At 42.4% G+C, this 22,102-nt stretch overlaps 1 protein-coding gene across 1 annotated transcript in view; it reads left to right on the forward strand.

The window, feature by feature from the left end:
- The window catches only part of LOC124545763 (transient receptor potential channel pyrexia-like), a 233,800-nt gene that overhangs the window by 60,853 nt on the left and 150,845 nt on the right, over positions 1-22,102 (forward strand). Inside the window, exons 2-3 of the mRNA XM_047124708.1 lie at positions 7,875-7,937; positions 8,194-8,256. Coding sequence (XP_046980664.1) covers positions 7,875-7,937; positions 8,194-8,256 — 126 coding nt within the window. The remainder of the gene's footprint in view (positions 1-7,874; positions 7,938-8,193; positions 8,257-22,102) is intronic.

Consider the following 22,102-nt stretch of genomic DNA (forward strand, 5'->3'; position numbering starts at 1 on the left):
TCCAGATGTCAGTCTGTGTCGATGTCCCATCCTGTAGGTAAATGAAGTCGCTCGAATGTCTCCAACTGTGAGAAAAGAAAATTCTCAAGCATATCGAGATATGTGCTTCCTGTTACAGTGTTCTCAGCAAAGAGAAATTGACCATACACCTTTTCCCGTGAAACTGTACAAAACACATTAAACTTTGGAGAGCCCTTCTCATGTTGCATAACTTCATGCGGTTGTTCCATACCCCATATTATCATTTTATGACGGTTTACCTTTACATTTAAATGTAATGTTGATTCGTCACCATCCTTCAGATGGTTCAAATGGCTCTGAGCACTATGGGACTTAACTTCTGAGGTTATCAGTCCCCTAGAACTTAGAACTACTTAAACCTCACTAACCTAAGGATACCACACACATCCACGCCCGAGGCAGGATTCGAACCTGCGATCGTAGCGGTCGCGCGGTTCCAGACTGTAGCGCCTAGAACCGCTCGGCCACCGCGGCTGGCGTCATCCTTCACCTTGCCAAGAACGAAATTACAGAGCTCCACACGTTGTTGTTTGTCACATCCACGAAGAGCTTGAACTAGCTGAATTTTTGTATTGTTTCATGTGTAAATGTCGACGCAACACACGCCAGAAGGACATCGGGGGCTGCACGGTAAACGGATTTCTACGGACTCCTTGTGAAACTAAGGCGGATGCGTTGAGTGTCTGTCAGACAGTCGCGGACGACCTGCCGATTTGCCTTTACACAAACAACCTCTTTATCGGAACTGTTCATGCCATCGTCTAATGCTCTGTGCTGTAGGAGGATACACACCGTACGTAGTACGAAAGTCACACAGAACAGTTATACTGAACCGCACTGTGCAAAACTTAGAACACAAAACGCTTTCTGTTGTCCCGACACCATTTTTAATGGAACTGAAGTGGGCGCACAGTGCTGCTACCTAGCTGGAATCATGTAAGACTCTAGAGTTTCCATCAGTATGTTGTTCACGCAAATATTTCAAATAACATAATAGTTTTGATTTTTTAAAATCGGATGATTATTTTTGATACACGCTGTACATCGAGTGATTGACGAAAGAGGGAAGTACAAAAATGTTCCGGAAATGACAGGAATATAACAATATAAGTCAGGACTGAAATAAAGAAGAAGTGCAGCGAAGCCAAGGCGAAGTGACAGCAGCGGAAATGTAAAGAACGCCGAAAAGAAATTGTTGCTGGAAGACCAGATTTAGTACATACAAAAGTAAAATAAGAAATAAAGCGGTAAAATTAAAAGCAAGGGCGTCAACATTAAGAGTGCAATGGGGATTCCATTGGTAAATGCAGAGGAGAGAGAGCATATAGCTGGGAAGAGTACACTGAAAACTCTGAGTAGGTGATGAACTGTCTGATGATGTGATAGAAGAAATTGGAATCGATATGGAAGGCATAGGGAATCCGTGTTAATCAGAATTTAAGAGAGGTTTCAAGCACTAGAGATCATACGAGGCAGAAGCGGTAGACAGCATCCCTTCAGAATTTGTAAAATCATTGGGGAAAGTGGCAACCAAAGGACTATTCAAATTAGACATCTGTGAGACTGGTGCCATACCAGTAGACTTTCGGAAAAATGTCATCCACAAAATTCCAAAAACTGGAGCAGCAGATAATAGCGAGAAATGTCTCACAATCAGCCTAACGGCTCACGCATCCAAGCCGCTGACAAGAATAATAGACAGAAGAATGGAGAAAAAACTGACGATCTGTTAGACGACGATCAGTTTGGCTTTAGGAAAGGCAGATCCACCAGAGTGGCAATTCTGACGTTGGACCTGATAATGGAAGCAAGACTTACGAAATATCAAGAGTCATTCCTAGGATTCGTCGACCTAGAGAAGCGTTTGTCAGTGTAAAATAGTGCAAGATGTTCGAAATTCTGAAAAGAAAAAGGAAAGAGAGTGGTAATATACTATATGTACAATAACTAAGAGAGAACAGTAAGACTGGATGGAAGACCAAGAGCGAAGTACTGGGACTGAAAAGGTTTTAAGACCTCACAGCAGGTTTTTATTAAAAAAAATGTTCAAATGTATGTGAAATCTTATGGGACTTAACTTCTAAGGTCATCAGTCCCTGAGCTTACACACTACTTAACCTAAATTATCCTAAGGACAACACAGACATCCATGCCCGAGGGAGGACTCGATCCTTCGCTGGTTTTTTCTCCCTACTGTACAGTCTACACATCGGAGAAACAATGAGGGAAATAAAAGAACGTGTCAAGAGTTTTAATCATAGGGGGTAGGATATCACTAATAATATTCGTTGATGAGTTTTCTACCGTGAGTGAAACTAGAAAAGAACTACAGGACGTGTTGACTGGAATGAAGAACATCTATTGAGTACAGAATATAGGTTGAGAGTATACCGATGAGAAAAGAAAGTACTGAGGAGCAGCAGAAATGAGAATTGCCAGAAACATCATCAAAACTTGTGGCCACGAAGCAGGCGAAGTGGAGAAATTTTTCTACTGTGGAAACAGAATAACAAATGACCTACGAAGCTAGGAGGACACAAAAAGTGGCCTAGCACAGGCAAAGAGGGCTTTCTTGGCCATAAGAACTCTACTGTTATGAAATATAGGCGTTCATATGACGAAGAAATTTCTGAGAATGTGCTTTGGAACACAGCACTGCATGGTAGTAGATCATGGAATACGGGAAATTTGGAAAAGGGGATATGAGGTGTGATGCTGCGGAACATTGTCGAAAATTGGGTGTACTGATAAGAAATGAGTAGGTTCTCTGCAGAATAGGCGAAGAAAGGAATATGCGGAAAACACTGTCAAGAAGAGTCAACAGGGGATAATTCCCATGGTACTATAGGAAGATGTTGGGGGTTAAAACAACTGGGAAAACAGAGACTGGTATACGTAAGGCAAGTATTGAGGACATAGGGTGCAAGGCTAATATCAAATCAAAAGGGTGGCACAGGAGAGTAATTTGTGGTGGACTCATGGAAACAGTGAGGAGACAGATAACGCAAAAAGAAAAAGAGATTCTACCCTGCATCTCAGGTTGCAAAAATAACTAATAATACTGGAACTAATGAAAAGAGACAGGGGGTGAATGGAAAGAAGAATGAAAAGGAGAAAGAAAGACAAAAATTTGTCATTATTACAAAAAATGTCTAGGAGGCATGTACTAGGACTTTTTTTAAATTGGAATAACTTCAAATAATTTCAGATGCTAATATGATCTACATACAGTTTACTTTTACCCTTGCTTTAGGAACATCGTGAACCCAAAAACAAGTCGACAGTGTAGCGCATTATTTTTCTTTTCTGCGCCTGCGTGATAGTCTAGATAATGAAGATCCAGCCGGCCGTGGTGGCCAAGCGGTTAAAGGCGCTACAGTCTGGAACCGCGCGACCACTACGGTCGCAGGTTCGAATCCTGCCTCGGGCATGGATGTGTGTGATGTCCTTAGGTTAGTTAGGTTTAAGTAGTTCTAAGTTCTAGGGGACTGATGACCTTAGAAGTTAAGTCCCATAGTGCTCAGAGCCATTTGAACCATTTGAATGAAGACCCAGTCTCCGCTACGGCCATGTAATGTCACAGTGAACTGTAGGTAGTACTATGTTCTCACACTAAAGGTTTCATAAAGCAACATGGTGTAGCCCTGATGAGCGCACCTTCAACCAAGTTGATCATGTCATTACTGATGGCAGGCATTCCTCAAACTTACTAGATGTACGGACTTACAGAGGAGATAATGCAGATTCAGAGCACTACCTCGTAATTGCGAAACTAAGAGCTCGAATATCCAATGCAAGAAAAGTGAAAGAAACTCCTCAGAGTAAGTATATGGTATCGAAGTTAAAAATGAAGACGTCTCTAAAACATACTCTGAGAAGGTTGCTGAGAAAATCTTGCATTAAACACCCCTAGTGTAAGTGATAACCTGGATCAGGAATGGAACGCTTGCAGGGATGCAGTCATTAAAGCAGCAGAAGAAGTGCTAGGGAAAGAAGGAAAACAACCGAAGAATTCCTGGTTTGATGAAGAATACAAGAGAATAAGTCAGGAGAAAAATCTGGCATACAGGAAAATGCTTGAGAAACCATATCCTCGTTTAACGGTAAGAAATTATCAAGATAAAAGGCAAGAAGAGAATAAACTGCATCGGAGAAAGAAAAAGGGAATGAAAAAGAAAGAAAGCAGATTGAGGAACTGGAGACAACTGGAAAAAACAAATGATGTTAGAAAATATTATTAGAAAATTAATAGTGGAAGAAGAGTATTTAAGCCGCGCATCAACCTGTGTAAAAGTAAAAAATGGGACACTACTAACCGATGACCAAGAGGATTGGAGCGTTGGGTAGAGTATTTCAGTGAACCGTTGGATGCTTCAGAGTCTCCTAGTGAAGATATCCCAGTCGCTCCAGAAGATGATGCCAAAGTACCTGCCCCTTCCCAAGGAGAAGTGAACAAAGCAATTGCCCGATTGAAGAACAATAAAGCACCAAGGACTGACAATTTAACATCTGAACCACTGAAACTCTGAGGAATTGAGGTAAATCGTAGGATCTACAAGATTGTGTGCCTCATCTGGGAGAAGGAAGAGAATTGAATGTAGGGATAGTGTGTCTGGTGCATAAGAAAGGAGATCTGTTTGAATGCAGCAACTAAAGAGGCATAACACATTTAAATTTTATATATAAAGTACTATCCTGTTTAGTAGACTTTCACCTATAGCAGAAGATATTATTGGAAGCTATCAATACGGGTTCAGACCAGGAAAGTCAGCTGTAAACCAGGTATTTACTCCCGATAAATAGTAGAAAAGACCAATGAATCCAATGTTGGTGTGCACCATCTTTTCATTGACTTTAAATATGCATATGACACAATAAACCGGGCCAAACTTTATGAGGCAATGCGGTAATTTCCAGTACCTGGAAAATTGGCACGTTTAATAGAGGTCACCCTAAAATATCCCCAGTGTACCGCAGTCAAGGCTATCACCTCAGTTTCCCACTCGAACTGGACTAAGGCAAGGAGATGGGCTTTCCTGCCTACTTTTCAACCTGGCGCTTGAAAAAGTGGTACGTGAATCGGGTACCCAGACAAGAGGAACTATCTACTATAAGTCTGTACAACTGCTGGGATATACAGATGACTTGGATTTAATGAGCAGAACACTTAGAGATCTACAAAGTGTATTTTCGGCTCTAAAACTGAGTGCAGTGAAGATGGGCCTGAGAATTAATGAAGGAAAGACGAAGTATATGTATAATGGCAATAGCCAACTCTTACAGCCCACAATAACGCCTGATGGAATGACATTTGAGCGAGTGGAATGTTTCACCTATCTGGGCTCAAACATAGAAGCAAATGGCACCACCTTTACTGAAATTATGGCTCGCATAAGTGCTTCTAACCGATGCTACTTTGGAATGTTGCGACATTTTAAATCCAAGCTTATATCACGGGAGACTAAGGGCCGACTTTACAAAACGCTGATACGACCAGTACTTACTTATGGCTCAGAAACATTGACAATTACGAAGCACGGTGAAAGCTAACTGAGATCACATGAAAGAAGTACAGTAAGGAGGATTTTTGGCCCTGTGTATGAAAATGGGATCTGGAGAAGGCGAAAAAATGACGAACTTTATGACTGCTACAAGGAGGCATATGTGGTAAAGTTCATAAAGCTGTGCAGACTGAGATGGGCGGGACATGTAATGCGACTCGATGCGACAGATCCCACAAGGAAAGCATGCTGCAGTGAACCTGGAGGAAGAAAAGCAAGAGGACGACCTAGTTTGAGATGGAGTGACGAGGTTGGAGAGGATGCTACCTGAGTCGGTTGCCGTAACTGGAGGTCCACGGCAAAGTCCAGAGAGGAATGGCAGAAAATTATTGAGGAGGCCAAGTCCCCATCCCGGGATGCTGTGCCAATGGAAGAAGAAGAAGTATCCCCTACAGACAAGAATTCAGATCATAACTTATGCTGTACTAGACCTATTTCAGTTTATTCCTTTCCTAGCACTGAGCCGATCCACTCCATCAATGCATGTTACATCGCTCTACAATGGGCACGTGTTAGTCAGTTGCGTGCTCTCTGTCAATTGTCTCTGAGAAGATGGAAGCTATATTTATTCAAGAAGGCGAAATTCAGCTCATTACACATTGGCTGGTAGACGGTCCCGAAAGACCGCACTCGCAGATCTCAGATACATCCTTGATTAAATAAAACACATTTTCTCGTAAATTGTATATCGACTACATCTGTTTCTACCCGAAAGCTGTCAAACCGCATCAATTCAGCTTCGCGACCCTATCACGACACTTCAATAATTGAAACTTCCTGTCAGATTAAAACTGTCTGCCCGGTGGAGACTCGGACTCGGGACCTTCGCCTTCCGCGGGCAAGTGCTCTAGTATCGGAGCTACCAAAGCACAACTTACGACCCGGACTCACAGATTCAGTTTCACCAGTACCTGGTCTCCTACATTCCAAACTTCACAGAAGGTCTCCTGCGAACCTTGCAGAACTAGCATTACTGGAAGAAAGAATACTGCGGAGACATGAATGAGCCACAGCCTGGGGGATGTTTTCAGAATGAAATTTTCACTCTCAAACTGTGAGGACGGGTCCTGAGTCGTGCTTGAGTCATTCCGTTGGTAGAGAATTTTCCTGCGAATGGCAAAGGTCCCGAGTTCGAGTCTCGGCCCGGCACACAGTTTCAATCTGCCAGGAAGTTTCATACCAGCACACACACCGCTACGGAGTGAAAATTTCATTCTGAAGACTTAAATAATTATTACGTTCGCTCATAATCGCTGTGCCAATGAAGCGATCGATTAACACTACGGTTGCAGTGTTGATGTCCTCTCATACGCAACCGATGCTCGTAGATACGATGACCGTCTGTTCCAAATGTTCAAATGTGTGTGAATTCCTAAGGGACCAAACTGCTGAGGTCATCGGTCCCTAGACTTACACACTACTTAAACTAACTTCTGCTAAGAACAACACACACACCCATGCCCGAGGGAGGACTCGAACCTCCGGCGGGAGGGGCCGCACAATCCGTCACATGGTGCCTCAAACCTCGCGACCACTCCGCGCGTTCTGTCCGTTCCACTGCCCCTTGACTTCACCGTAACAGGCCGGCCGCGGTGGTCTAGCGGTTCTGGCGCTGCAGTCCGGAACCGCGGGACTGCTACGGTCGCAGGTTCGAATCCTGCCTCGGGCATGGGTGTGTGTGATGTCCTTAGGTTAGTTAGGTTTAAGTAGTTCTAAGTTCTAGGGGACTTATGACCTAAGATGTTGAGTCCCATAGTGCTCAGAGCCATTTGAACCACTTTTTTTCACCGTAACACATGATAACGTGAATGAGCTCAAGCAGTTCGCATTCCATTCTGGTTCCCGAACGTAACTTGTAAACAACTGGTACGGCACATTGAAGGCTTGGAAGTAGAACAACAGCTAAGCATGAGTATGAGTTTACGGTGAAATGCGAACCGTAACCAACAGGTGTTAGCCTTGCGCCCAACTAATGAACGACGTGCTGGATCTCTTCCCTGTTCACTCGCCGGTAGTCATCATCACTTTCACTGGTGGTTGTGTGTGTGTGTGTGTGGGGGGGGGGGGGGGGTTGTCAGAGAGAGAGTAGGCAAGGTTAGGTTAGCGTAATCTAGCTTACGTTCCTTGACAAAGCAGGACCATTCTTTATAAAAAAAAATTCGTAAGTCAGCTCCTGTACATCTCGTCTGTTTCAGTTGCCTTCTGTCGAAATACTATTGTTCGTACTTTTAGTGATAGATCGCACGTTTCCTTCGCAACATGCTGACATGCCGCTGTGCATTCTGATTGCAGATCGGCGTAGCGCTGGGAAGTCCCTACAGGGCGACCTGGGGATGAGTGACGTCACCACACCAGGTATGACACAACTCCACTCGGATTTTTATTGTCATTTATTTGAGTAAGAATCTCTCGTTAGTATCTTCGTTTACTATCTTTTCGGACAACAAAGGCATTAAAAAATTTGAGCTGATGCTCTGTACAGCGTGCTTAGTATTGAATGCCATCTGTTTCAGTTGCCTTCTACCGCAATATCGTTGCCCGTGTTTTTAGTGTTAGACTGAAAATTTCCCGTGCAACATGCTGATTTGCTACTCTGCATTCCTGATTACAGATCGGCGCAGTGCTGGGAAGTCCCTACAGGGCGACATGAGGAAGAGTGACGTTCCCCCATCAGGTATGACAAATTCAACTTGCCTTTTAAGATTTTAAAGTGGCGAGTCTGTATGCGTAGGTAATTTAGGATTTCTCGAGGTCTTCTGAATTCCATCATAACAGTAGTGCATCTGCACAAATCAGGTGGCATAATACTTGTTGAAAGTGAAACTCAACGAGCTGAGGTAGATCTGATGGAGGGAGATATTATGTTCATGGTAGTATTCAATGGGATGTTGACAGGCTTTGTATGTTGAACTGTTCATCCAGGCACGTGTACAATACTCAGCACTTGAGTACACCAAACCTAAGGCAAAGAAACGCAGCATCCTCAGGTAGTTCCATACAACTTATGGAGGATGTTGTTATGTGTCTTCAGTGTCTGTGCTATATTTAGCGGCAGCTTGCTTTAAAATTGATAAGTATAAATTATTGCAGTTGGGTAGGAGTCAGATCCTGTACTATTCAAATTTTAACGACTGTATTGCTTGACTCAACCACTTCAATAAGTATTTATTCACACACATAAAAAAGTTTTGCATCATCCCAGTTCCCAGAACTCCTGAAGATAGACGTTGACTGCGGATGTTGTATCACAGAAACAGTCCCTTAGACTCTTCAGAGATGTCACTAAACCCGCCCAAAAATGTAAACAACCATGCATGAGCAGCGCCTATTAGACGGAGGGGGTCCGATAGCCGATCAGTTCCAGTAGTTTTATCAGGAAGGAGGTACACAGCTCGTGTCGTCTGTAGTTCAAACATGCCTAGACGGTCAATACCGCGGTTCGATCGTGTCCGCATTGTTACTTTGTGCCAGGAAGGGATCTCAGAGATACAGAGAGACAGGAACTGTCGATGATATGCCTCGCTCAGGCCGCGCAAAGGCTACTACTACAGTGGATGACCGCTACCTACGGATTATGAGTTGGAAGGACCCTGACAGAGACGCCACCATGTTGAATAACGCTTTTCGATCAGCCCCAAGACGTCGTGTTCGACTCAAACTGTGCGCAATAGGCTGTACGATGCGCAACTTCACTCCCGACGTCCATGCCAAGGTCCATCATTGCCACCACGACACCATGCAGCGCGGCACAAATGGGCCCAACAACATGCCGAATAGACCGCTCAGGATTGGCATCATGTTCTTTTCACGGATGAGTGTCGCACATGCCTTCAACCAGACAATCGTTGGAGACGTGTTTGGAGGCAACCCGGCTGAACGCCTTAGACGCACTGTCCAGCGAGTGTAGCAAGGTCGAGGTTTCCTATGAGGCCGACGTACGCCGATGATGGTCATGGAAGGCGCCGTAACGGCTGTACGATACATAAATGCCATCCTCCGACCGATAGTGCAACCATATCGACAGCATATTGACGAGGTATTCGTCTTCATGGACGACAATTCGCGCTCCCATCGTCCACATCTTGTGAATGACTTCCTTGAGGATAACGACATCGGTCGACTAGAGTGGCCAGCATGTTCTCCAGACATGAACGCTATCGAGCATGCCTGGGATAGAATGAAATGCGCTATTTATGTATGATGTGCCTCAACAACCACTCTGGGGGATCTAAGCGGAATCGCCGTTGCGGACAGGGACAACCTGGACCAACAGTGTCTTGTTGAACTTGTGGATAGTATTGCACGACAAATACAGACATGGATCAATGCAAGAGGACGTGCTATTGGGTATTAGAGGTACCGGTGTGTACAGCAATCTGGACCATAAACCTCTGAAGGTCTCGCTGTATGCTGGTACAACATGCAATGTGTAGTTTTCACCAGCAATACAAGGGCGAAAACGATGTTTATGTTGATCTCTATTCCAATGTTCTGTACAGGTTACGGTTCAAATGGCTCTGAGCACTATGGGACTTAACATCTATGGTCATCAGTCCCCTAGAACTTAGAACTACTTAAACCTAACTAACCTAAGGACAGCACACAACACCCAGCCATCACGAGGCAGAGAAAATCCCTGACCCCACCGGGAATCGAACCCGGGAACCCGGGCGTGGGAAGCGAGAACGTTACCGCACGACCACGAGCTGCGGACACAGGTTACGGAACTCTCGGAACGGAGGTGATGCAAAACATTTTTGATGTGTGTATGGTTTTTAAAGACAGTATTAAATACAATAAAGCAATAACACGTGTAATTTACAGGGAGATATTTAAATATTTAATATAATGAGTTGTGTCATTCATTGCCATCAGGAAATCGTCGAAATTTCCAACATATGCCCTGTTGGGAGATTCTGTAACAATGACGTATGGTTTGCCTGGCTGCACCACAATTACATTTTGTAGACGGAGTCTTACCCCATGTATGAAGAAAGTCCATGATTCTGCCGCCATTCGTGCATATTCTACTGATCGGTGTCTACGTTCTGCGAGATTGGTGGTAGGCACGGAATTTCTTTCTGATGCAGGACAAGTTCTGGCAATGTATGGGGCAAGCCTCTGTCCATGAGTCTGTTAAACTTAACTGAGATATGTGCACTTCCATAGCTGTTATCATGGACGGTTTTCTTGATCGAAGACGGTTTCTTTCTAGGATAGCCACGTCTTTGTGTATAGGGAGTTGCGGGTTGCCTTGCATGCGTTTAAATGCACGGAGAAGAGCTTCTTTTGGTCGAAGACCGGGGGGCGGAATGTGGCTCAATATGGTCAGCCATTCGACAGTTGTTGATCTTAGTGTGTCACTGATAATTCTCATTGTGTTCTTCAGATGTGCGTAGAGTGTTTGTATGTGTGCGCTCTTGAGTCATACAGGAGCACCATATTCGGCAGCAGAGTAAACTATTCCAAGCGCTGAAGTGCGCAGATTTTCAGCAGCGGCACCTCAGGTTGTTGCGCACTGCTTATGTAGGATATTGTTCCTAGTTCGTATATTCACAGCGGTGTTTTCCCGATGCTTCTTGTAGGGCAGTGTCCGGTCCTAGATCTATTAGATAATGAATGTGGTGAAGAAGTCACCAAAATACATCTGGAGCTGACTTTTCATGCTTTCCAGACGGATCTGTTGCAAATACACTTCTCGGGTTTGCCGCCAGATCGTATTGTGTAACTCGCACAATATTTCGTCGCTGCAACTTCTCGACATCCTCAGGTGGTGGTAGCTACTGCTGTCACTCCTGCAAGGCGCGACTGATGGTAATCGCGTGACGGCGTCGAAATTTATCGCGCCGGGAGCAAGCAATACATGTGCGCGAGAAGACGCTAGTAGGGGCGCCCTTTCAAAGGAACCATACCTGCATTTGCCTGAAGTGATTTAGGAAAACCACGGGAAACCTAAATCAGGATGGCCGGACGGGTTTTGAACCGTCGTCCTCCCGAATGCGAGCACACTGTGCTAACCACTGCGCCACCTCGCTCGGTTTCTTTTATTTTAATCAACGACAATAATACAGGGCTAATATAAGTGAGTCATTCGTTTTCAGAGTTCTATATTTCCCTAAGTATTTAAACCCCTCCTGAACAGACCATGAAGGCCCAACGCTACTGACCGGCCGCCGTGTCATACTCAGCTCGTAGGCGTCACTGGATTCGGATATGGAGGGGCATGTGGTCAGCACACCGCTCTCCCGGACGTATGTCAGTTTCCGAGACCGGAGCCGCTACTTCTCAATCAAGTTGCTCCTTAGTTTACCTCACAAGGGCTGAGTGCACCGCCCCCCCCCCCTTGCCAACAGCACTAGAGCACTCGGCAGACCGGATGGTCACCCATCCAAGTTCTAGCCCAGGCCGATAGCGCTTAACTTCGGTGACCTGACGGGAACCGGTGTTACCACAGCGGAAGGCCGTTGGCTCCCTACGTATTTCGTATACAAATATGACTGATGCACAAATAGAACAGTAAACTCACTGAATTTGCACTATGCCCAAAAGTTGGCCTTACGAGTCCAGTGTCTTGAGAAAATGGGACAAAGGAAGAAAAGAGTTTTTGGGTGTTAGAGTACGCGGGATGTTTATCTGTTACAACAGTATAACAGTCAGAACAGACGAGGTTCACCGAAAGTTAATGTTTTCTGTGCAGTGCTACAGATGAAGCTGCATGGGCCGTTTGTCTTCTGTGAGAAGACTGTGATGGGTACCTCTTACCTTGATATGTTACTATTGGGTTATTTCCACAACTGAATGCTGATTCTGAGGCTGTCAGAAAATTTGTCCTCCCAGCAAACGGAGCACCTTCTTAATGGATCATCGATGTTTGTCGATACCAAAACGGCAAAATTCCGCATAGCTTGATTGGGCGTACTGGTGATGATATGTGGCTCTGTTACGAAGACGCCCACGCCTCCTGACCTAAAGCCTTATGAACTTTTCCTTTTGGGTGCACTAAGGACCGTGCATAAGTGCTCCCGTTACCATGAACATTGGGACAGCTCAAACAGCGCATCACTGCTGCTGCAATGACCATTGACAGGCTGCTGCTACATAAGGTACGGAAAGAAGATGACTAGCGCTTGGACGTGTGTCATATGACCATAGGGGCACTCACAGAACATTAGTAGAGTGCAAAATGCAAACTTGGGTTGTTTACGGTTCTGTTCATCCATCAGTCACATGTAAACACGTAACAATTTGAAAAACATGGAGGTCTGGAAACAAATTAATCATTTATAGTAGCTCTGTATTACTGAAATAATGAAATGTGTGCTGCACAGAATGAATAACCATGACCACCAGTTGAAATGTATATCTTCAGAATATTTTTATAGTTATTACTTTTCAGAAAATCTCGAAACGTTTTAAAGTGCATCGAAAAAGTGTAATGTGCATTAAAATTCCACAGTTGTTGTTCTTGTCTTAATATATTAACATTCTTCTCTCTTTTTCCTTTGTAATTTCACCTCATGTGGCGTGGTGTATGTTTCGAGCCGCCGTGCAATTAGATGATGGCGTATTCGGAAATATTTATTTATTGTATATTTATTGATTTATTTAACCTGGCAAGATTAGGGCCATAAGCCCCTCTCTTACATCTAACCAGGCATTCTACTTATTTTACATTCATATGTTTTCGTAGGCATGTTAAACTACATCTAGAACAAAAAGTGAAATAAACAATTACAAAGGCACACCTGGAAAAATACATACATATAGAGTTTATATTCGTAGATCATAAGTACTGTTATTACTGTTATAATTAGACATTATTGAAGAGACAGATTTTAGATAGGAGTGCTAGCAGCAGGGAGTATGAGGGAGACTGATGGTGAAGGGAGGAGAAGAATAGAGAGACATGATGAAACATAATTAAGGAAATATAAAGGAAAAGAAGATAGTGTGGCTAATAGAGATGGAGAGATAATGGACGCTTAGGTAGAGCTGGAGGTCGTCGGCATAGAAATGATATTTACAGGAGGACAGAACCGACGAAATATCGTTGAAATGTAAAGAAAACAAAAGTGGTCCTAAGACCGATCCTTGTGGCACCCCTGGGGAAACATGTTTCCAGGAAGATTTTTCATTTACGCAGACAACACATTGCTGTCTGTCTTTTAAGTAGCTTTCAAACCATCTCATTGCACTATCTTAGAAATTAAGCTGTTGCATTTTTCTGAGCAATATGTCAAAGTTAACAGTGTCAAAAGCTTTGCTGAAGTCAAGTAGCGTCAATATTGTTGCCTTTCGATTGTCGATGGCATATTTCAGGTCATCAGTTACTTTAATGAGAGCAGTGTTTGTGCTATGATGTTTACGGTAACCAGATTGAAATTTGTCATACAGGTGAATCCATGCAGGTGTTCAGTGATTTGGTCATGAACAATATATTCAAGTGCTTTGGAAACAACAGGCAGTATGCTAATTGGTCGGTAATCACTAGGCAGTTGCGGGTTTTCGATCTTAGGGATGGGTCGAATTATGCTACTTTTCCATGCTGTTGGGTATATTCCATTCACGAGGGAAAATTTAAATATGTCATTATTATTTATTTTATGGCCTTCATTGGACCACTGTAGTCAAAAATACAAAGTTCTAAACAAGTTGTCACACATGGATACAATTTGGTTAGACAATAACTTAATATATTTAGGTAATATAATTATTAGAGGCTATTCTTATATGAAAGGTGTTTTGCTCTTCTGTCTGCCCAATATTTCTTCATTCTTTCAGATATTTTCTTTCTTTCTTCATCTGAGACAACCCTTCCTGTACTCCTTTTATTGATTTTCATTTGTAGTCTGGTTTGCGGGTCTTGCAGTATTCTGGTTTTCTCTGTCTTGTTTTTTAGGTCATCTACTGTAATTTGAAGTTCTTTTATATCTTCCTTGATTTCTGTGATCCATTTAATGTCGCTCTTGCTATTCCACAGTTTTTGTATTATTTTTTTACTAATTCTGTTTTCTGGAGTTCTCATCAGATGCCCAAAGAATGAAATGCGTTTCTTCCTGATTGTGCTCATGACTGGTTCTATTTTCTTATATACTGTTTCATTTGATGGTATTCGCCAATGTCCATTTATTTTATACTGTTTATTTATACATGTCCTAATTATTCTTCTTTCTATTTTTAGTATTCTGTCAATTTCTGCTGTATTAGTTGTTTTGAAGATAGTTTCAGCTGCATATGTTATTTATGGTTGTGTAACTGTTTTATAGTGTTTTAATTTTGCATCTATAGATAGGTTTCTTTTGTTGTATGTAGGTTTGGTAATGTAATTTGCATAGTTCAGTTTTTTTATTATATTTTGCCATGATGGCTTCTCATTTAGATTGTATGTTATTATTTCGCCTAAATATTTAAATTTATCAACAATTTTGATTTCCTGTTCTCCTATTGTAATTTTGTTTGCAAGTGGTGGATCAGTTAGCATAATCTCCGTTTTTTCAAATGATATTCTAAGGCCTACTTTCTCTGCTATTTCTTGTAGTGATTTCACTTGTTGCCTGGCTTCTTGAATGGTGTTGGCTAGGAGAACAAGATCATCAGCGAATCCCAAGCAGTTAAGCTAATATCACCTTTTGCACTTCCAATTCTTATCCTCTTTGGATTGTCCTTGTACCATTCTCTCATTATGTATTCCAGTGCACAGTTGAAAAGTAATGGTGATAGGCAGTCACCTTGTCTTAAGCCTGTTTTTATGAGGAATGGTTCCGAAATTTCTCCTCTAAACTTCACTTTTGATTTGGTGTTGGTTAGAGTGAGTTGTATTATTTTAATTAGTTTTGGATGGAGTCCTAGATTTCTTAAAATTTTTAATACTGAATGTCTGTAGAGACAGTCATATGCCTTCTTAAAATCTACAAATGTTATTGCCAGAGGTTTGTTCCGTTTCTTGTAGTATGCCATAATCAATTTTAAACTAATTATCTGCTCTGCACAGCTTCTCCATGGTCTGAAACCTCCCTGATATTCCCCTAACTCCTGTTCTAATTGCTCCTTGATTCTTTTATGTAGGACCTTGGATAGAATTTTATATGTGCAATCTAGGAGAGAGATGCCTCTGTAGTTGTCTGGGTTGCTCTTATCTCCCTTTTTGTGTAGTGGGTGGATGATAGCTGTGGTCCAATGTTCGGGAAATTATTCTGTTACCCAAATTTTTGTTAGAGCCATGTGTAAGGTGGTCTTGACTGTGTCACTTGCATATTTCCACATTTCAACAAAAACCTGATCTTCTCCACATGCCTTATAATTTTTTTGTTCTTTAAGAATTTCTTCTGCTTCTTGGAAAGTTGGAGGGTCTAGTTTGTTAGGTTTGGTTTTTATTGGGGTATTTATGTTGATTTGTAAGGGTTCTTTGAGTTCCTCGCAATTCAGAAGTTTGTAAAATGCTTTTGCCATGATTTCTGCATTTTCCTTGTTACTGTGTGTCATTCTTCCATCTTCATCTTTCAGTATTAGTGTAGGGGCCTCATATTGTTGTAGTTGTTTCTCAAAGATTTTGTAGTAGTTCCTGGTGTTGGTTTTATGATAATTACCTTATATGGACTTAAATATACTTTTATGAAATCCTTTCTTGATTCTTCTAATATTTTGAGTGAATTTTTTCTTTCATTTTTTAGGTTGATGGCATTTTCTTCAGTTTTATGTGTTTGAAACTTTAACCATGCTTGGTGTCTATCTTCATGGAATTTGTCACATTCTGATGTCCACCATGCATGTTTCCTTCATGGATTCAAGGGAACTAGATTCTCTGCTTCTTTTTTAAGATTAGGCACTAGTTGTTCTAGATCATCTGTTAATTTGATGGTTTGTGTTATTTGTTGGTACTTATTATTTTTAATTAGCTGATGTGGATCAAACCTCCTTTTTAATTTATTAGTTTTTCCGGTCCTCTTCTTTAACGGTGTGAATTTGATTTTAATTTTAACCATATAATGGTCTGAGCCTGTGTCTGCTCCTCTCAGTACTTTAACATTGTGGATCTCCTTATGAAAACTTTTGTCCATACAGACATGGTCTAGCTGCCACTCGCCCTTCTTCCAGTCTGGATGTTTCCATGTTTTAAGTTTACTTGGCTTCCTCTTAAAGTATGTTGATTTAGATATATGGTTGTGTTCTCTGCAGAGTTCTACAAGTCTTTGACCGTTTTTGTTTGTAAATTTATGTGGACTCCATTTTCCAATTATATCTTTATATTTCCTTTCTTTTCCCAACTGTGCATTGAAATCTCCCAATAAGATTTTTACATTCTTTTTATTTACTCTGTTCACAGTTTGTTCTAGAAGGTCCCAAAATTTATCTACCTCTTCCTTTGTTTTTGTTAGACAATTTTTTTCATTTGTTGGGGCATGAGCATTTATTATTGTATAGGTTTTAGTCATTGTTTTAAAGCTTAGAGTTGCAATTCTTGGTGATACTGCTTGGAAATCCGTTATTGAATCTATTATTTTTATGTTTACTAAAAACCCTGTTCCAAACTGGGGACATTGTTTCATTGCCCTCAGTCCTGGTTTCCCATTATAAATTCTGTATCCTTGTGATTCGAATGGGTCCTCTGTGGTGTTTCTCATTTCTTGGATCCCTGTTATTAAAATTTTTTGTTTATTTAGTTCATCTGTGAGCTCCTTGAGTTTTCCAGTCTGAAGTAGTGAGTTTATGTTGTGTGTTGCTATATAATTTATTAGCTCATGTTTAATCTTCTTTTTGTGTTTTAGTGTGCATTTGGATGGTTGCAAACGCTCCGATTCGTTGCTGTCTTCTAGTTGACGACCCAACGAATCCGATGTAGCCTTTTCCTGCCTTTTTGAGCAGGACAGTGGAATTTTTTTCCTAAAAGACCTTTCCATTTTTGACTGTCGAAGGTTGTCAACCTTAGTTGGAGCAAGCTCCGATTTACAAATATGTCAATTAAGACAGGTACTAAGATATCGGCAACATTCTTAATCATGGTTATACCGATACTGTCGTTGCCTATTGCATCAGAAGAGATTCTCATTATTGCTTTTCTTGCCGTATTTATTGTTACATGTTTTAGATGGAAGGTATCGTTGTTAGTTATCCTGTTTGGAGATTCTTGTGGACGGTAATTATCAGCCGTGCGGGTATTCAGAGGTGCAGAGAAGAATTCATTTAATTCGTTAGCTGACACATGAAAAGTAGTTTCCAATTTTGCCTTTCGGACCCCCAAGCTACGGAGATTCTTCCATAGTCATGGACGTCAGATCGCTGCATACAAGGGAGCGAGCGTGCCTGATTTTAGCATTGCGAATGCATTGTTTCACTCTGTTCCGTAGCTTTGTATATTCTTCGAAACGCTCGGGTTTCGGATCTGCCTTGAAACGCCTGTGGACAGCATCCCTATTAGTCATAATTTGACGTAATTCAGCTGCCAGCCATGGAGCAGGAGATTTTCTTACACGGATTGTGCGTACAGGTGCATGTTTGTCATAGAGGGCAGTGAGTTTATCACCAAGTTCATTAATTTTGCCGTCGATTGTAGGTTTTCTGATTATTTGATGCCACGAGATTTCTGAGCAATCGGCTGTTAGAGCGTCAAGGCCAATACGTTTTATGTTCCTACAAGCTATGTAACGCGATTTGATCCTTGGGGGCTGCACAGAGTAGCCCAGGAATATTACATCATGTGCTGAGAGGCCAGGGGCCGATGTTTGACCAACATCTCTTACTTAGTCAGTCTGTTTCGTTGCGATTACGTCTATAAGAGTATGGCTGTGCGCCATATGGTGTGTAGGTTGTAATGGAAGAATGTTCATGCTATTGCAACTGAACAGTCTTCTTAGGTTTATTGCGGAGGGAGTGTCTCTTAGCAGGTCTATGTTCAAGTCACCCATTACGATGACATGTTCGTATTGACACTGAAGTGAATGTAATTCCGACTGAAAGGAACTCATTGAGCTTACTTTTGGCGGCTTGTACACGACGCCAGTCAAGAACTTCCGACTTTGTACATTTATTTCAATGAACATGAATTCAGCCTCTTTTTCTTCAGCAGGATTTGCCGTACATAAGACTTTCGCTTTGAGATCTGTTCGTATATACGCGCCGACCCCGCCACCTCGCTTTTTTGATCTGTCTGCCCTAAGAAATGTGTTCCCTGGGAGATGAATAGATGCAGAGGATATGTGTGGTTTTAACCACGTTTCGGATAAGAGGATTACGTGGTAGTTTGGTTGGTTGAAGAGGAGGCTAAGTTCTTCGTAATGTGCAGGTAAAGACTGGATATTGCAGTGAGCTACTAAAAGCTCTGACGCTTTCCGCCGAGCAGCCTGGAGTAGGGTGGCAGACTGGTTTGTCCCTTTGTTAGGCACTACCTGCCGCGAGGGGCACTGGCCGCTGCTTCCGCCAAGTGACATAACACAGGGGTGTCCGAGATTTTGCGCGCCCTGTTTCTGATTCCGCAAGTGCCGAAAGAAAGGCGACTGCAAGAGATTTCCTGAGGTTACGGGAGTATAGAAAGTGGATTAGCGGTATTCGGTGCAAGGAGAATATGACCAAAATAGTGACGGCTGTGTGTAACTGTGTATCCTATGTCGTAAGAGGAGAAATGTAATTAGCGTATCTGAAACAGCTTAGGGTGGAAATAAGGGAAAGGGGGGTGATTTAAGAGGCCGATGCTGCCAGCAGAGAGAAGTAAGCTTAATAATTAATAGATTATCGTAGAAAGCTAGAATTAAATTGAAATTTACTAAAGTGATACTGGCAGTGATTATCGTAGGAAGCTACAATTAGATTGAAATTTGCTAAAGTGATACTGATAGTGATTTTTGTTATGACAATTTAAACCAAAGAGATGGGTGATTAATGAACTAAAGGAGAGACTAATAATTGCAATAGAACTATTACGGAATGGAAGAGAATAAACTGACAAAATGAAAAAAGTATTAGCAGTAACTAAAATTAAGTAAAGGTTAGAGCTGCAGGCACAAAAAATAGTAAAAAGTTAATACAGTTACAAAAACAATTAGTTGAAGGTACAAATATGGGTACAATTAAAAAGTTAATACGATTACAAGACAATATATCTGAGTATAGGGCTGTTACAATTTGCAAATGGTTTTAAGTTTGTACTTTTGGCTCGAGTAGCTTCACTTAATATTATTCAGTTCTGTCATGTTTGTGACTGTCTTCTTTCCAGCTGCTTTCTTAATGATTACTCTACTATCCTGAGTCCACACATTCTGAAGACCGAAATGGAATATGGCACTGTTTAAAATCTTTAGCCGTTCGTGTGTCAGATCTTCCCTTATTGTAAGCCCTGTCCTTGCTAACTTCTTCTTCTGGGTAAAGATCTCTGCCCTTTTTCGGTATGAGACAAATTTAATTATTATTGGACGAGGTTTGGTAGCACCTGGTAGTTTTCGTCCCATCCGATGGCTCCTGTCAATGTCTGCCTTGGTCACTTCAACGCCTAATTTTTCACGCGCAACCTGTATAAGCAGGTTGTCTGTGTCTTCTTCCTTATTTTCTGCTACTCCAAACAGTCGTAGACTATTTCGCCTTTGGTACTGTTCTAGCTCGTCTGTTGCGGCAGATAGTTTCACTTCCAACTCTCGTGCCTTTTTCTCGTATTCAGACACAGACTTTTTTAGTGCTGTAATTTCGGCAGTATTGTTCTCAACAGTTTCACGCATTTTGGCCAATACTGCTGCCGTTACAGTATCTGATATAGTACCTGCTATCAGATCTAGATTGTTTTTATCGCGAAGCGCAGCGTTTACCTCAGAGCGGACCAGCTCCGCTATACCGGGAGCCGCGGCCACACCTTCCGCCGCACCTGCTGCTTCCCCGCTGCTGGACGCGCTGCTGTTCACTCTTCTGTTTACCATTTTCTCGAAGATACTGGCAGAGCACAGACAAAAAATCACTAGTGCACAGAACACTGTTGTATACACAATTTCCACTGTTACTAGACAACACCACCTGCGAGAACACCTTCGAATTCAACTAAATTTCGCGAGCCGAACTTAACACATCGACTTGGTGTAATAAGAAAAGTGCTCATCGTGTCGGTCGATACGTTTCCAATGATAAAAGATCCAGTCTCTATGCTCTCGTTTTATTTATTTATTAATTATGGGTCTACGAGGTTCCGTGGGACCATGTGACCCAGATCTATTTGGTTGTGATACTTCACTGGTCTGGCACAGATATGATTTTATGTATATCAACTGAAGCGCCTAGTGGTTATTTATACCAAGGATGGGAACTGAACCCGGGTTTCCTGCTTATTAGGCAGTTGCATTAGACACTAGCCCACCCTGGCAACGATTACCCTGACACACCTGCCTCCTAAGTCCATATTCTCACTGCTTAGTAAGCGGGAAACCCTGGTTCAATTTCCGGTCTTAGTACTCTCAGCTTCAGTATGTATACATAAAATCGTATCTGTATAAGAGCGGTAAAGTCTCTGAAATGGTGTAATTTCATTTGTAGACTTTTTGATCAAAAGTACCCAGACACTCCCCAAAACATATGGTTTTCATTTAGGTGCACTGTGCAGCCATCTACTGCCAGGTACTCCGTATCAGCGACATCAGTAGTCATTAGACATCGTGAGAGAGCAGAATGGGGCGCTCCGCGGAACTCACGGACTTCGGACGTGGTCAAGTGATTGGGTGTCACTTGTGTCATACGTCTGTACGCAAGATTTCCACACTCCTAAACATTCCGACGTCCATTGCTTCCGATGTGATAGTGAAGTGGAAATTTGAAGGGACACATACAGCACAAAAGCGTACAGGCCGACCTCGTCTGTTGACTGACAGAGACCACTGACAGTTGAAGAGGGTCGTAGTGTGTAATAGGTAGAAATCTATCCAGACCATCAGAGAGGAATTACAAACTGCATCAGGATCCACTGCAAGTACTATGGCAGTTAGCTGGGAGGTAAGAAAACTTGGATTTCATGGTCGAGAGGCTGCTCATAAGCTATACATCACGCCGGTAAATTCCAAACGACGCCTCGCTTTTTTTTTTATAAAGAGCGTAAAAACTGGACGATTGAACAGTGGGAAAACGTTGTGTGGAGTGACGAATCACGGTACATAATGTGGCGATCCGATGGCAGGGTGTTGGTATGGCGAATGCGCGGTAAACGTCATCTACCAGCGTGTGTAGGGCCAACAGTAAAATTCGGAGGTGGTGATGTTATGGTGCGGTCGTGTTTTTCATGGAGGGCACTTGCACCCCTTGTTGTTTCGCGTGGTACTCTCACAGCACTGGCCTACCTTCTTGCTTCCCACTGTTGAAGAACAATTCGGGGATGGCGATTGCATCTTTCAACACGATGGAGCACATCATATTCATAATGCACGGCGTGTGGCTGAGTGCAGCACTCCGTGAAGAATGGGCTGCCATACCCCAAGAAACCTGCCAGCATCTGCGAGAGTGGAATCTGTCATCAAGGCTAAGGGTGGGCCAATACCATACTGGATTCCAGCATTACCGAT

Source organism: Schistocerca americana, chromosome 8 (assembly GCF_021461395.2).
Source record: "Schistocerca americana isolate TAMUIC-IGC-003095 chromosome 8, iqSchAmer2.1, whole genome shotgun sequence".
In the NCBI taxonomy this organism is placed as follows: Eukaryota; Metazoa; Arthropoda; class Insecta; order Orthoptera; family Acrididae; genus Schistocerca; species Schistocerca americana.